Source organism: Dendrobates tinctorius, unplaced genomic scaffold, assembly GCF_039654945.1.
Source record: "Dendrobates tinctorius isolate UK_male_01 unplaced genomic scaffold, ASM3965494v1 ptg000231l, whole genome shotgun sequence".
In the NCBI taxonomy this organism is placed as follows: Eukaryota; Metazoa; Chordata; class Amphibia; order Anura; family Dendrobatidae; genus Dendrobates; species Dendrobates tinctorius.
In genome coordinates this window covers 921,706-938,165 of record NW_027361898.1, presented here as the reverse complement: position 1 = coordinate 938,165, position 16,460 = coordinate 921,706, and the positions used below count along the sequence as shown (strand labels likewise).

General features: G+C 46.6%; 1 protein-coding gene across 1 annotated transcript in view; it reads right to left on the bottom strand.

The window, feature by feature from the left end:
- The window catches only part of FUBP3 (far upstream element binding protein 3), a 56,583-nt gene extending 44,635 nt beyond the window's left edge, over positions 1–11,948 (bottom strand). Inside the window, exons 1-2 of the mRNA XM_073555927.1 lie at positions 11,746–11,948; positions 6,912–7,017 (exon numbers count right to left, since the gene is read on the bottom strand). Coding sequence (XP_073412028.1) covers positions 6,912–7,017; positions 11,746–11,835 — 196 coding nt within the window. The 5' untranslated portion in view covers positions 11,836–11,948. The remainder of the gene's footprint in view (positions 1–6,911; positions 7,018–11,745) is intronic.
- Positions 11,949–16,460: the final 4,512 nt, after the last annotated feature.

Genomic DNA, 16,460 nt, shown 5'->3' with positions numbered 1-16,460 from the left:
GCACCATTTCCCGATGGATCAGGGATGCCATTCGTTTAGCCTACTCTGCAAAAAATGAAGAACCTCCAGGAAACATCAGAGCACATTCCACCAGAGCAATGGCGGCTTCCTGGGCGGAGAGGGGAGACGTTCCAATTGAAACCATATGTAAGGCGGCAATTTGGTCATCCCCTTCTACCTTCTATAGACACTATAGACTTGATCTTTCGTCTACCTCTGACCTAAGCTTTGGCAGGACTGTCCTTGGCACGGTGGTCCCACCCAGGTGATGGTCTCTGGAATCTCTCCAGTGGGTGCTGTCGTGGCGAAGGGTAAAAAGCCGGATTACTTACCGGTAATGCTCTTTTAATGAGTCCACGACAGCACCCGCTCACTTCCCTCCCTGCTACAAATATCAATGTTAAAAGTATATCTGCTAAAGTTGGATAAGTAAAGATATAAGTAAAAGACATTGCCTAATCCTTGGCGGTCCTCCTGGTACTCTGAAATGCAAAACTGAGGAGGAAAGGCGGACCGCCCCTTTTATCTTTCCTGTACAGTTTCCTGTTCCAAATGGGGCGGATCCGATACCTCCAGTGGGTGCTGTCGTGGACTCATTAAAAGAGCATTACCGGTAAGTAATCCGGCTTTTTTGGTATATAATGAGGAGGCATACCGCAGGGGCCCCTGGATGGAGAGGGTCGCTGGGAGACATTATCCTCCTTCCCGCACTGTTCCTACAGTGCAGAAGGCAGCGTCAACTCCTTCAGCGGAGGGGGGAGGTCACCGCCGGTGACCACCATCTTCCTCTCAGCCCTCTCCGGAGAGAGGGGTGAGTGGGGGAATCGGCAAGGACTAGCCGCCGGTTATCACCCAGAAGCACCCATCAGGGTGGTAGGGGATAAAGTCCTGCCTGCGGCCTGAGGGATGCGATGCGGGCGACACCACACTGCTAGCTCAGCCGCATAATATGGGAAGGCAGGGTGAGAATTTACACCGTTTCCCCGAAGCTGTATCTGAAAAAGAAATGGAAAAAGGTTAATAAAAAACAACAAAACCTGAAAGGAAAAAGGTTAGTTGCGGATCTGGGAAGATCCATGTCCGCCTCCTACAGACACTAAGCACAAACTGAGGTGCTTGGTGCCTGTCGGTGGGTGTATACTGCTGAGGGAGGAGCTACTTTTCTTATTTTGCATAGTGTTAGCCTCCTAGCAGCATACACCCATGGTAACCTGTGCCCCCCTATGAAGCGATAAAGAAAAGACTTGCAGGTCCTAATCAGCAACCACTTTGCTCCTTCAGGGAAGTGCCGACCAGACATCATGACTTTGTGGGGGACTTGTGCTACTGAGGGGTGCCCATGACACCGGCATTGAAGGGCCGCCTGGGTGCCAAGCACTGACATGGACGCTGGACCAGAGAACTGCAAATCTTTTTGCTCACCTAGTTACAGCTCCTGGTTGAGAAGAATTGCTTTGAGTCACTGACCACAAGCAGAGATCTCATAAAAGAGGAGCACAATATTTGGCATCAGTTTATAGAGCATTTTGTGTCTTTCTTTTAATCATTTATAAACATCATTTTTATTTGGAGCTTGTCACACAGACATCTCTGGTGGCGTATTCCTGGTTATTACTGGGGAGGCTCACAAAGTGGTGACATTTCTAGACAGAAGATTACACGTCCGACAGCAGCTACATGTCCACAAACAGCTGATTGTTAAAGGGAGCATACACATTTTTTTTTACAGATCACACAAGGACGCACTACAGTAAGGCAATTACTTTACCATTTTATGCTTTAATTTGGTCTTGTGCAGTGTTGTAAAGTGTCAACTGGGCGTGGCCAGAACAAGGAAGTGTCCTGGCTTTCATCCTGACTGACACCACTTAAATCCTTCACATGCTCAGCAGGGTGGATTTGATTTAAATCACTAGTCAGTAAGGCTTGATTTAAATCAGTGATTTAAATCAAAGTTTCTACCTAAACTAGTTCTTGCTACTCTAACATGCAAGTAGATGAAGATTTTTAGAATCACTTTTTAGATTACTTTTTTCTCCCCAGTTTAATGGGTTAATCATTCATATTTGGACACCACTGTTCTGTTGTACTTAGGAAGGAGAAAAATAATCCTGACCTTAACAATTTAAATAGATTTATTCAACTGAAACAATAACATTACAGCATAAGTTATTTGCTTAAACAAACATCCATGTTTGTTAACTAATTTGGCTAAACAAAATATATATATATTTTAAGAAACTTAGACTGTCAGCCCAGCCGACACATGAAAAACTTAAATACTACTGTCCCTGCTGTCCTCTGTAGCTCACTTGTCGTCATCTTCATCATCATCTTCTTCTTTGTTCCTATTCATAATCTGGAAAAGAAAAACAAGCTTTCCTGCTTTATTGGGTCCCAACCGATTTCTCAATTTAGAATGAATGAGTCCAAAGGAAGAGAATATCCTTTCAACGCCTGCAGAAGCTACTGCTGTTAAAAGTGAAATCATTACTTGAACAGTCTCTAAATCCAAGCGCTTAAGTGACTTCCACCAGTTTACTGGTGTGACCTTCCTTAAAATATCTTCAGCAAACATATATTTCTTGAATGGTTCCCCCTTAGCTCTGAAGTTTATTATAGTTGGCATTAAAGATGGATGATTGCTGGATACCCATGTCATAGCTAACTCCTCTTCCTCAGCACTTAGGTTTTGACCCTGATATTGGATATTGACAATATTTGCCAAAAAATGAGCTGGAGTCAGTGCTTGTCCCATTCGTTTGTTTACTGCTTGTAATTTAATTCTGTCCATGTGTAGTTCTGTTTTTAAGTGTTCACTCAGTTCCTTCCAAATTTCAACAGCATCCGCAATAAAACAGCTATTTTTCTGTATTTTGTTTAAAGCTTGAGAGATGGGTTTCAGGAATCTCAGCATATGTTCAACATTTCTCTTAAGCCCAATGTTGAGGATTTTGGCCGTGACAGTGCCATCTATTTTATCTCGATTTTCTTCACAAAGTGTCATCAGAATAGGCCAGTTTTTGATATACTGCTCAAAACATTCCACCACAGAGTTCCATCTAACATCTTGTGGGAGCGTTAGCTTGGTTCCACCCATCCTTTTCAGAGCTGCTGCAGCAAAATGATTATTACGGAAGTATTTAGCAATTTCAACAACATTAGCCTTTATTTCTGGAGCACTTAAGTCTTTGGCTAAGAGGTGCAGCAAATGAGCACTGCAACCATATGTTATTAGCAGCTTTGTATTCCCTCCCTGCTCTTCTAAATCTCTTCTCATCTTGGATACGTTTGCAGCATTGTCAGTGACCAAACTGCGTACTAGACATTTGAATTTTTGTTCACATGTCGTTATAGCTTTTATTGCCACTTCTTGTAAGTATTCTGCTGTGTGTGCATTTCCTGACGTATCAGTTGTTTGTGCAAGGAAGACTTTACCTTCTTCTGTTGTTATACAAGCACATACAATAGGATCATTGTGGACATTACTCCACCCATCAATACTTAGGTTAACAATTTTACCCTCCAGAGCTGTTGCACATTGCTCCATTTCTCTGTCATACACTTGATCCAGCAGTTTCCCTGCAACATCAGCTCTGCTGGGTGGACTGTATCCTGGTCTCAGTGACTGAACCATATTAATGAAATGTGGGTTCTCAGTCAGACGGAAAGAAGAGTTCGTTGCATAAATAAACTGGGCAATTTTTTCATCAATCAACTCTTTTTCTAATCTGCTAGTTCTTATCACAAACCTATCTATGGTGGTTCCAGGAGGTAAAGGTTTTTTCTTCCTTTTGGGTGATGGTGATATGTGGCTGTGGGTGTCTGATGATGATGCTGCTGCTGCTAATGAAGCACTATCCTGGATGGATAACTTTGAAACTGTAGAACAGGATGATGGTGATCTTGGAGGTGGATAGTTTCCAGAATTCATGAATTCCCCTAAGCAAAAAAAGTCAATGCTGTTATTTTATTGTTTATACAATTTCTGCTTATAGTACACAAAACATCACTGCCCCTGCCCCAAAAGGAATATTTGTTTTTCTTCATAACTGTACCAAATGACAGTAACATGCAGTAATAAGAAATATAATTTTTCTCACACATGACAGTTCAGTCTTTAGAAATAGGATTCAATAAAAATGTTTACCAACCTGAAGATCCTGCCTGTTCAGAAGTGTTTCTTTGGTCATCTTCATCACCGCACTTCTCATGATGTTGCCTCATTCGCGCCACCAGGCCTTGCATCTCTTTGTTGCATCGTTTGCATTTTGCACGCATGCCTGCCTTACCGATAGGTGAAGGAGCTTCATTAAAATATTCCCAAACTGGGTCTCTTTTACGATCTGCTGCCATTATAAGGAAAGAATGTAATAAACCTCAGATCGTACACACAAACAGATCCAGACTTGTCTGTCTGTGGCTATGCTGCAGTATTGTGCTCAAAGTTTCACTTTCATTTACTTGTCTGCTTGCCCTTCCTCCTCCTCACACTTAGATTCACATTCTTCTTGTGTTGTGCAGATCTATTCCACTCCAAACAATCAGAAACATATTGTCTAACTTCTTGGACTTGGCACTGAAGGGGTTGATTCTGTATTCATAGGTTTGTAGAACAATAGGATTAAGGTCTTTTTCTCAACTCTGTTCATGTTGTAACATTTTTGCCGTGAAGAAGAGGCTGGGACCTCTGCGGAGTCAAATTCAGTTTTGAGAACTGCGTAAGTAAAGCGAGCGTCTGTGATAATATAGGAGAGAAACTGCCCACTAATCCTACAGAAACCTCTGGAAGAGCATGGCATTGTGAATATTACACATATACAGCCTTTATTCTACTGAGTTAAACAACTCAGCTTTATCTCATGATGGAAGAACCTTTGGATGGTAAAATATTTTCCTCAAAAAGCAGTTTATTGAAAAAAATCCTATTTAAATAAAAAAAAATCAGATTTAAATAAAAAAAATCCGATTTTTTTTTTAAAAAAACATTGATTTTTATCCACCCTGATGCTCAGTGACTTCCCGTACTGCAGTCAGGGACCTCCTGAGCATGAGCCGCTCTCTGCTGTGTCCTCTAATATACAGTGATGCTTCTAGTTATGAACGCAGCCAAGAAGTACACAGAAGAGTACAGATCTATAAAGACGGGTGCAGTGCTCGGTTCCCAGGTTCATTTATAGCGCAGCATTGTGTGAATAGAGAGATTGAGTATAGCTGGACGCATTCAGAAGCATTTCAGCAGATGTGCGCAAATACACAGAGGGCGACCAGAAGGTGCACCTTAACCATGCCCACCGAGGGCAGCTCCACCCTACTGTCCTCACCACACCTGCTCAGAGAACGCCCTGCTGAGTGGAGGTGAAGTAAGGAGGAATCGCCCTGTCCACCCCCAGCAATGCCACGGATTAACTCTCAGGACCCCCTGGCCGGCCTCCCCTGGAGATAGTGAGGTTTGCTCTTGATAGCCGAGGTAATTTTGTACTGCAGCTGCTCGCCCGTGCCCTGCTCCCGCCACCCTCGTGCTGCTCGCTCCATAAGAGTTTCCCAATGTTCCACGGCTGTGCAACGCCACAACTCCAGGAGATCAGATGACGCGACAGATGTCATTTATACGCCGAATAAACAAGAGCAGAGAGACGCAGGTCGTAAATCCAAAGCTCCTGGAGCACACAACTACAAATCCCAGGAATCAAGGAACCATGAGCGTCACTATGTGCTGCCCCGTAATAGGCTGTGGAGCTACCACCTGTACTTCCACCAGTTACCCCATTACGTCTTGCGAACCCACAAAATAACCCTTCAATCCTCCAACCAGGAGCCAACGCCGGCACCACATCGTGGTAATTACAGACCAGACCTCATTACAATCATACAATCACTGGGATTGGTGGCCACACAAGCTTCAGGAGATCCTCCAGTGAAAGGCTGATCACGGGGGTCCCAGTGCCAACATGACGACCTGACAAGATGTCCCTATAGATGGATTATACCAGTACTCTGGAGACACACAGGAATGGAAGCAGTCTGTGCTCCGGAGCAGCATGCAATATGTTACAAGCATGAACATCTCCAGCTCCGGAGGCGACATCGGGCACCCTCCGGGAGGCGACATCGCGCACCCTCCGGGAGGCGACATCGCGCACCCTGCAGGAGGCGACATCGCGCACCCTGCGGGAGGCGACATCGCGCACCCTCCGGGAGGCGACATCGCGCACCCTCCGGGAGGCGCGGAGGAGACATCGCGCACCCTCCGGGAGGCGCGGAGGAGACATCGCGCACCCTCCGGGAGGCGCGGAGGAGACATCGCGCACCCTCCGGGAGGCGCGGAGGAGACATCGCGCACCCTCCGGGAGGCGCGGAGGAGACATCGCGCACCCTCCGGGAGGCGCGGAGGAGACATCGCGCACCCTCCGGGAGGCGCGGAGGAGACATCGCGCACCCTCCGGGAGGCGCGGAGGAGACATCGCGCACCCTCTGGGAGGCGCGGAGGAGACATCGCGCACCCTCCGGGAGGCGCGGAGGAGACATCGCGCACCCTCCGGGAGGCGCGGAGGAGACATCGCGCACCCTCTAAGACGTGCATTGCGGTGACATCGCGCACCCTCCAGGACGCGCATGGTGGTGAAATTGCATACCCCACAGAGCGCACACGGTGGCTACGACATTGCACACACGGAGGTCACGAAGAACACTCAACAGGGTGTGCATGGCAGCATCATAGCAGACACACCACAGGGAGCATGTGGCGACCACACTACACACCCCAAAGGGTGAGTACGGCGGCTACGACATTGTGCACACACACCACAGGACGCAGCGACAGCATCACAGGGTTATGCATAAGGTTTCTCCCTTTCACTAGATTATGACATAATACACTGAAAATAAAAGCTGCAGATATTTGGCGCTACCTCCATCATCCAGGGGTCTTTTCTGGATGCCATATCCATACAATGAGGGGTCCACGAGCGGTCCGGAATTATTCAAGTGTGGGATTCCATCAATCTTAGCAGCGATCTGTAAAATAGATATAAAAGAAAATGGTCATGGGGGTTTAGGACTGCAAGGGAATAGAAAGGGTTAAGACCTCCTCGCCGCTACAGTAAGTGGTCTACATTGCCACCTGTTGCTTCCAGCAGGGTGGTACACAGATCAGGCCCGGGCAACAGCTGGCGAGGAGCAGTGACTGACATGTTGTAGAGTTCACGCCACAGGCCCAAAGAAAGCGCAGGCGGAGAGCCAACGTGACACCAGGGGATAGAGACGACTCTAGTTCGCACTCAGACTTAATCTTGCTGTGTGACCTTGGAGTGAGCGTCACAACGTGCGGCTGACACAGAGCTGCTGGCTGCAAGTGCAACAAGGGGTTAATAGCACCACTGGGAGGAAGAAAAATGGAGGCCGTGAATATGCTGCAGTGTGATGCAATCCTGACCGCAGCAGTGCCAGGTGTTATCGGCATGTGTTGCCATGTCACCACATTAGGGAATCGCATTCCATGCAACTTCCCAAGAATACTGGTAATATTCCCAATATAAGCGAGTCATGGAAAGCCACAGCGGCATGCACTTCCCATCATGTACCTGTGAATATGTAGAGGAGAATTGTGAGGTCTTCATACAGGGATACTGCTCACAATACAATTCCCTAACGGTTAACAGTGAATCACAATTTTATGGATTTTCATTGTGATGATAAGATCCAAGCCAAACTACATCTCCCAACATGCAGATAGCTGGCAAAGCATGCTGGTAGTCTTTACAGCAGCTAAAGGCGTCAGCCGTCCTATTGTGCAAAGTTGATAAAAAAAAGAATAAAATTAGAAAATGGGGCTACTACATGGCGGAGCTGTGACGGCGGCGGCCATATCGGATGCACCCATGCACCTGGCAAATCTAGGAGATAACATTAGGGTCTGATCATGAATACAGTGCTGGGAACAACATATTCTGATCTTCCCGCCCAGACCATACGGGGGGGGGGGGGGGGGGGGTACAGGAAACACCCAGCACCCATCTGCCTGCAGAAAAGCAGATAAGGGGCCACATTGAAGAGCAAAACTTTATTAGAGACAGAGTCACAGTCGGAAGTTACAGAAAGACAGTAGCAGAAGAAATCGGGAAAGGGCAATGAGTCCTGATGCTACATCTTCCAACAATGGTTTTAACTAGAGTTATCATACCTAAATTTGATCATTAATGTCAAAATATGTAAATTGGGCAACTCAAAGCATTATTAGAATCCACAGAAAACTGAGTTCAAAACAAGCCCAGCCAATATGAACAAAGTATTCAGCACGAAAACAGCAGTTTTTTAATACATGCAAATATTCATTTTATTCAATTTTAATAAATACATGTATACTAAAAAAAGGCAGACATACAAATGAGAGTATATATAAGGTGGTAGAACCAAAACACAGACCATCCAGCACATAAATTGCTCACATTGAAAGGGTCTCCATTCAAGTAAGGTGATCAATGGCAAAATGGGTGCATATAAAGTCAATGCAGCCTAAGTGCCAGTAAATAGATAATACATTTTTAATACGTTTTATATCATATCATTTGCTCACCTTAATGAACAGGGAGAGGGAGCATATAATGGTTAGGCCTCACTGCCTGCTGTCTACTCCACGTCCCCTCCCCCAAATCCATGGACAACTACCATTGAGACAACATGAACAGCATCTTACCCATGTGGGTGGTCGGATGGTCCGGCTAATGGTCCGGCTAATGCCCCGACGCGTTTCGCTGTAGGGCTTCCTCGGGGGGCTGTGTGACCGGTATTATGGCCATTTAGGGCTATTTATACTATCCATAACTTTTGAAAGAGCGCGCGGTCATTTAGACCAGCGCATGCACAGTCAGTGTCCGCTACGGCATTTCTGGTTAAACCGGAAGCCGCAATGTATCATCGTCCCCATGGTGACACAGAGGGGAAACAGCCACCATAGCCTGCGCACGCGCAGTCGACATCTGTGTCCTGCGACGTCATTTCCGGCCATCCCGTCATGGCATCCACGGTCACCATGGAAACCCGATGTGTACCAGCTCCGTATGGATGCCTTCCACAACAGCGCAGGTCAGCCGGCCACGCGAGTGCACAGACTTGCCAGTGGCATAAAGCTACAGGAATGTAACTGCAATAGTAACATGTTCAAAGCTGCAGAAGTCAATTATCCTATTTGCTATCTCTATGAATCAATATTGGTGATGTACAAAACCTAGTCTAAAGGGCATGTCACACTAAGAGATATCGCTAGCAATATCGCTATAACTAGTGACGTTATAGCGATATTGCTAGCGATATCGCTGTGTCTGATACTTACCTACGACCGGCTCCCCCGCTGGTTATCGCTGATCGCGTGAGAACGTTCAGGACTGTTTCTCGTCGTCAGCTTCCTGCGGCGCTTCCTGCTGTGAAGACGAGCGACGCGTGGAGCCGGGCGAGAGGACGCAGGATCGCCTGGTGTGACAGGTAAGTAGCGACCCCCGTCCCCAGCGATGTCGCTAGTGAGATCTGCCTATGTGGCAGCTCACTAGCGACCACTTAGCGATGTACCAGCGATCCTGACCGCGTCATATCGCTGGTCGGGATCGCTGGTACATCGCTAAGTGTGACAGTACCTTAAGTGGGACAAACAATTTGTCTACAATAAAAATGCAGATTAAACAAAAACCCACATAAGCCTATATATAACAAGATATATAAAAAACCACAATAATGCTACTAGAACGCATGCGTTATTATTTGAAAAAGGACATCAAAATGAATGTCCCATATAAATGAAGGACGTAATATAAACCCAGATATCTACACAAATCCTTCATATTACCGTACACCACAACAGCTGCAGCATATGCATTCTATACTAGAGAAACAACTCTGTTTCTGAATGCCACACTTTCTGGGAGTATATAGGACCCAACAATGGTCGTGCTGAATACTTTGTTCATATTGGCTGGGCTTGTTTTGAACTCAGTTTTCTGTGGACTCTAATAATGCTTTGAGTTGCCCAATTTACATATTTTGTAAATACTCCCAACAATGGATATGCTGGGAGTTGTAGTTTCATCCCAGCTCTAGAGGCTACAACCCACTGAGATAAAAGATGTACAGATGCAACAAGGATAAGACAAGGATGGTCAGTCGAAGGTCACACATCGGCATGTCACACTACAGACCGGCCGAGGTCTTCATACCCCAACTAGAAAGCCTCATAAAAGTCTATTTGGCTGTGAAGTCAGTTTAGGGACAGGGCAGTGAAGGTGGCTTGCTGGGTCTTACAGTTCTTCAGCTGCTGCAAAGTTGAAAAAGAAACTTTTGTATATAATTTTATTTATAATTTTATTTGTTGAAGTCCTGTAATTCTATATAGTTAAGTGGGGGTCAGAGTCCTGAGACCCCACAGATTGCATGCACAAGGGAGAGTAGATTCAATAGTCATGAGCCATCTACTCACCCTGCACTCTGCTTGGTGGTCTCAGGACCCGGACCCCCACTGATGTATGCAAGCTTCTAATTTTACATTAATGAGTGTACAGTGATACGACAAATCCTAGCACATACTACTTTGGAGGCTGTGCTGGGAGTTGTAGTTCTGGTTTAAAATTTATGCCGTACTCTTACATATTGGCAAAAATGGGGACAAACTATAAAAACCGTATTGAGATAGTGGGGATAGTACAGCGTAAGCTCTAGGGAAAACGTACCAGCGGTGATGCATGGTGGTCACATGACTACAGCAGGCGAGGAAATGGAATCACAAGTCCCAGCATGCATTTTGCATACTGAATCTCATATTTTCACAGCAGAAACAATTGGGCAAAGAGTCACATTTGGGAAGGAATAAGAACAGAGAAATTGGCAAAGTGTGAGCTCTGTGGACCGGGCAGTGGAGGAAAATTTGAGGGTGGAGGTCACGGCGGCAGAGGACATGCGCGGAGCTAGGGGGTCACGGAGGAACAATGGGGGTGGTCATAAAGAAAGAGCCAAGCTTAGATGGGGGATTGTGGCGGCAGAAATGCAATGAGAGGAGGGAACTGTGACAAATGTGATGAGTTGGGGTTTGCGGTTGGGCACACAGGGTTGGGGAGTTGCAGCGGTGTCAAAGGGCACGGCAGAAGAGGGCACTGGGGGGTCGTGATGTCTGAGAAGTGCACTCAGGTCAAGGTGATGAAAGAGCAGGCTGGGCGGCGTAACGACGGAGAAATAGGCTGGGGGGGTCTTGATGGCGGGGAAGTGCACGCCAGGTGGGAGGTCGCGGCGGGGAAGTGCACGCCAGGCGGGGCTGGGGGGCATCAGCAGAGGAGCGCACTGGGTTGGGGGGCGTAATGGTGGAGGAGTGGGTCATAATGACAGGAGTGTGCTGGGGGGTCGTGGTGGCACATGCTGGGAGTTGTAGTTTCACAGCTGCAAAGAAAACTTGTTGTAAACATGTGCACTGAGAAGCCGGCAAGATGGCGTGGGACTACAGAGCCCAGCAGGCACAGTGATCCTGCTAACAGCTGTGTCCAGTCAGATGATCAGGGCCGCCCCCGAGTGTCAGTTCTGCGGCCGAGCCCTGGTGACAGCGGGGGGATGGGCAGGGCCTAGCAGCAGCGCTGACCTTCCTCCACACAGCGCCGGCATGAGGAGATCCAGAACAGCGCTCCCCCGAGGACCCGCCACTACCAAGCGCCCGGGCCCACCCCTCCCCTAGGATCCGCGGCCTGCTCCCCTCCTACATACGTCCGACCTCACCTGCCGGACCCGGTGGTGCAGCGCGTCCGCCAATCCGTCAGACTTGATCCCCACGGCAGCCGCACTCTGTCCCTGTGCCAGCTCCGCCATGGTACCAGCCACCCACAGGAGGAGGCCGCCGCCGTTACACCGACCTCACTCACTGCGCCCGGGGACCCGGAAACGGAAATCAACAGCAAGAACTACTTCCTCCGGAACTACGTCACCCACGCGCAACCATTGCGGCAACCTAATAGACAGATTTCAGGATTGCGTCATCTGACTGAGACCGAGGCTGCGGCGTAGCGGAAATAGCTTATGGGGACATGTGAGGGACAGAGCCTTGCGCAGCTCGGGAGTCTCCGGTCTGGGGGTCTCCGTGCCCCTTCAGCATGGTTAACTCGTCAGTGTCCTGCCGTTTACCGTTTATTGCACTGGTTTCAGGCGGGAGAGCGCCCGTCTCACATCAGGCCTTCACTTCTGCCACGTGGATCAGTGGGAAGCTGAGCCCGGCCTGGGGATTGTGGTGTCTGTGGGGGGTTGTATAAGGGCCCATGGGGAAGCTGGCTGACACCCACTGTGTCCTGTTTTGCAGCCAAGGTTGTCAGACCTGGCACTTATTGATTCTTCTCAGTGGAGCTGTGAGATGTTAATGATTTTCGAGAGCGGAACCATCACTGCGATGCTGATTTACAACATTTTTTTTCTTCATATTTTAAAGCTCAAAAAAGCTTCAGCACTTTGCTATAAACATTTTTTCCACCATTTTTCCTTTCCTGTGGATGGAGCTGTTCTGTGTGGTGAGAGGACGGTTTCATTGGGATTATACCACATTTTGCTCACTTTGTATGTTTAGTACTGCAAGAAACAAAAAGCAATTTTGGGGTCTCCAGTAATTCTTTTTACAGGGTTAACGCAGCACAGGGTAAATAATCAGACATTTTGGTCTGGCCAGTGATACCAGATGTGCTAACTTTTTTGTGTTAGGAAAAGAATGCGATCAAAATGTTCTTGGTTTGTTTGTTTTTTTTGTTTTTTTTTTTTTTACATTTTTTTGGATTACTTTTTGTTTAATCCTTTCCTCCTAGGAAACTGTAGTAACATTACTAATCTCTTCCGTAGCCTGGACACCGGCTTGGCTTCACAGGAGCACAAAGATGGCAGCGACAGGAGTCTTCAATAGTTCGTCTGCCAGGGCAACCCATCGTGTCACAGGCAGGAGCAGTGGATTGACACCCAAATCAGCACTCACTAGTGACCTATACCAATAAAAATGACATCATTACTGTAGTCTCTGATCATAGCTGTGCCCTAAGAGAGCAGAGCTGTAGTGTAAAGCATGAAGGTGAGACTTAATGGAGCCTTGAAACACATGAGAGAAAGGAAGTGGATTGCAGTGGGTGAGGCAGCTAAGCTGGATCATTGCAGTCTCTTACAGAGAAGAGCTGTAGTGTAAAGCATGAGGGATTGACATAATAGATTCTGATTTTGTCTGCCGTTGTCTGACTCCTCTCCGGGAGACAATCAATTCTCCACATCCCATAAGTTGTTAACAGTTTGGTCACATTACTAATCACTGGGATTTCCTAACATCTTGTATCCTTGACCTCCACAGCACAGCGGATTTACACTTCTGCCGATTACTCAGCTGCCTGTTCCTGCCACGAAAATGCAGAGAAATTAGTAAACTTAATACAATATCAATTACAGAACGCAGTTGAAGATTCATGGACAGATGCCATGAAAGTTTGCCAAGATCACAGAACGGAGGTGGGCGCCATCTATGTGCCATGTCGAGGGACGCATGACTGCAGCCAGGACACAACAGGGTTATTGAAACGAGAAATGTTATTCTAATAATTGGATGTACAGGTAGACACTGACAGTTGCCCCTAGCAACAAATCAGATCATTGTTTTCATTTTCCTAGCAATGTCAAGATATGGTGCAACTGACTCCGAGCAACCAATTGGATCCTGCCTTTTATTTTCCAGGGAAAATGTAAAACTAGAATCTGGTTGCAAGAAGTAGCAGCTTTATTTTATGGATAGCCCTCAGCAACCAATCAGATCATTAGTAAATGTGGTACAACGTCCCACTAGCAACCAATTAGATCATTACTAAATGTGGCGCAACGTCCCACTAGCAACCAGTCAGATCCTGCCTATTTTCTATAGTGTTCAGGGAATATGTAAACTGGAATCTGATTGGGAGGGATTTGCCCCTCGCACCCAATGAAATCACTGAATATATGGAGCAGCTGCCTACTAGCAACCAATCAGATTCTGGCTCTCATTTTCTAAAGTGCTCAGGGAACATGTAAATTGGAATCTGGTTGCAGAGATTTAGATAAAATGGAGGATTTGCACCTAGCAACCAGATTACTGATGCGGAGCAGATCTTAAGGCACGATTACTTTTTACTACCTGTAGTGGAAATATTCAGTGTTCCCTTTTATACGCCTCCATTGTTGCTTATGAGCTTACAAACATTTTCTCCAAGTGGTTATAATTCAGAAGTTAAAAATATAAACCTATGTAATAATATCACTTGTGTCAGAAAATGCCATTACGTACAGACGGGTTGTGGTAATCAAGCCGCTGCATCACATCTGTCTGAGGCCTAAATCTGTCATGACCGTTCTGATAATTAGCGTGGTGATGGTGAACCCAATTGTCTATAGGGTGTGTGTGGGTGGGTGGGTTGGTAACGAATACCCCGGTAGGGCTGCAGGTCTTACAGTTGTTCTTCCCTCCTGGGATGAGTTGTGATGATGTCACCACGTAGCGCCAGTGACATCATCAGTGGTGGAAAACCATGCTCGTCATTTTAAGGGGTGAGTATGAGGGAGAGAAAGCAAAGCACCCATGTGACCCATACACCTGGTGCTGTGCCCATATGTGCACATTCATTAAAGGATTGGGAAGATGGTGCTGTGTCAGTAGGCATCCATACGCGGAATGATTGTTTCAAGCAATCTGAAAGTTTGAATGTTTGATATAAACGTACCTTTATCGACCAAGACCGGAGTCCTTTGACCTATGTCTGGTGGCCATGTTTTTTCCACCCCCACGACAGCACCAGAACAAGAGAGCGGATCCACCCCCAAGCCTATCTTCCCGCTCCAGTGGTTTCCTGTCCTTGGAGATAGACCTACAGTCAACTGGTGATGCCAGGGTTACCCGGTACTCAATTTTTCTTCCCCATCGCGGGGGATGGATTCTTGAGGCAAGAGCAGTCATAGGAGTTCTTGGCAGATCGCCCAGCTGAAACGGGGCGCTAGCTGCAGTGCCAACAGACGTATTTTAGGTTGAGTGTTGGTTCCGGGGTACGTTGCATGTGCGGAAGGGGGGAAAAAATGGACCAGTGCCTAACGTCAATTCCGAGGATTCAGCTGTTCCATCAGCGGGAGATTTGAAGTGACACCTCATTATTATAAAAGGTGCACTTCCAGCTGCAACAGATGCCTTCAGCAAAATGGAAGAAGGGGGAGCCAGGCCAGAGATCCTGAGGAAGAAGCAGACCCTCCGTGCATGGTAGTTCATGAAAACTGAAGACATTAAGGAGTCTAAAACGATACAGGATGTGATGTTTGGAGGCTAGAAAGCAGAAATGCTTTCAGGTACGGGGGGGGGGCGGCGATCATTAAAGATTCCCCCTGACCCACTTCTACTTATCATAGGATGCTGAAACTGCACATGTTTAATGATATAAGTCGCTATAAGTTATGTGCCAATTTGAAACTCGGAACTGATAAGTCTTGATTTTACAGGTGCTGAAGTGGTGTGAGGTTTGATAATGGTTCCAGTGGCATACAGAGCAGTCATCAAGTTCCTTTACTTGAAAGGCCGCACACTAAAGGGAGACGTTCAATGAGATGAAAGAGGCTTATGGTGATGATTCCCCATCATATGATGTAGTCAAGGACTGGCATCGTCAATTCAAATGTGGTCGGACTTCGGTGCAGACAGCTGCAATTTCAGGGCGACCCCACTCTGCTGTTGATAAACACACCATCCAGCATTCCATTTTGGAAAATCGCCACGTGACCATTCGCCACCTAGCCCAAAATGTCAAGATTAGTGTGGGGTCCATGGAAAAAATCATCCAAGACCATCTTCACATGTATAAGTTATCTGCTCGCTGGGTTCCCTGGCTGCTCACACCTTTCCAAAAGCAGGAATGAGTCAAATGCGCTCAGGCTCTATTGACAATGTGCCATGTAAACCAGGAGGACGTTTTCAACAGACTGATCACACAGGAGGAAAGCTGGGGCAATCAATATGATCTTGAGACTAAAGTCAATTAGATGCAATGGAAGCATTATGACTCAACGCTTCCAAAGGATGCACATGCCCAACCCTCAGCAGGCAAGGTTATGCTCACAACAATCCAATCATATATTAGACCTCATATCATAGGAATATATAACATGGATCCCTTCAAAAATCAATCTATGATACCAAAGGAGAACACAAAGGGACAAAAATCCAAAAAATACAAAATTTATTTCAATAGTACAAAATCACACCATAATAAAATATGTATATAGCAAAGCACATATAAGGAGGTAAATACCTCACCTGAATATATAGAAAAGCTATGTGATAGACAGGTAGAATTGCATAGGGTCACAACCATAGGCTGAACCAGCAAAAATACATATAAATCCTTATATTACATCCCAGGGAAACGTAGGGATAATATAATTTGCACTAGTGAAAAGAATAATGTCGT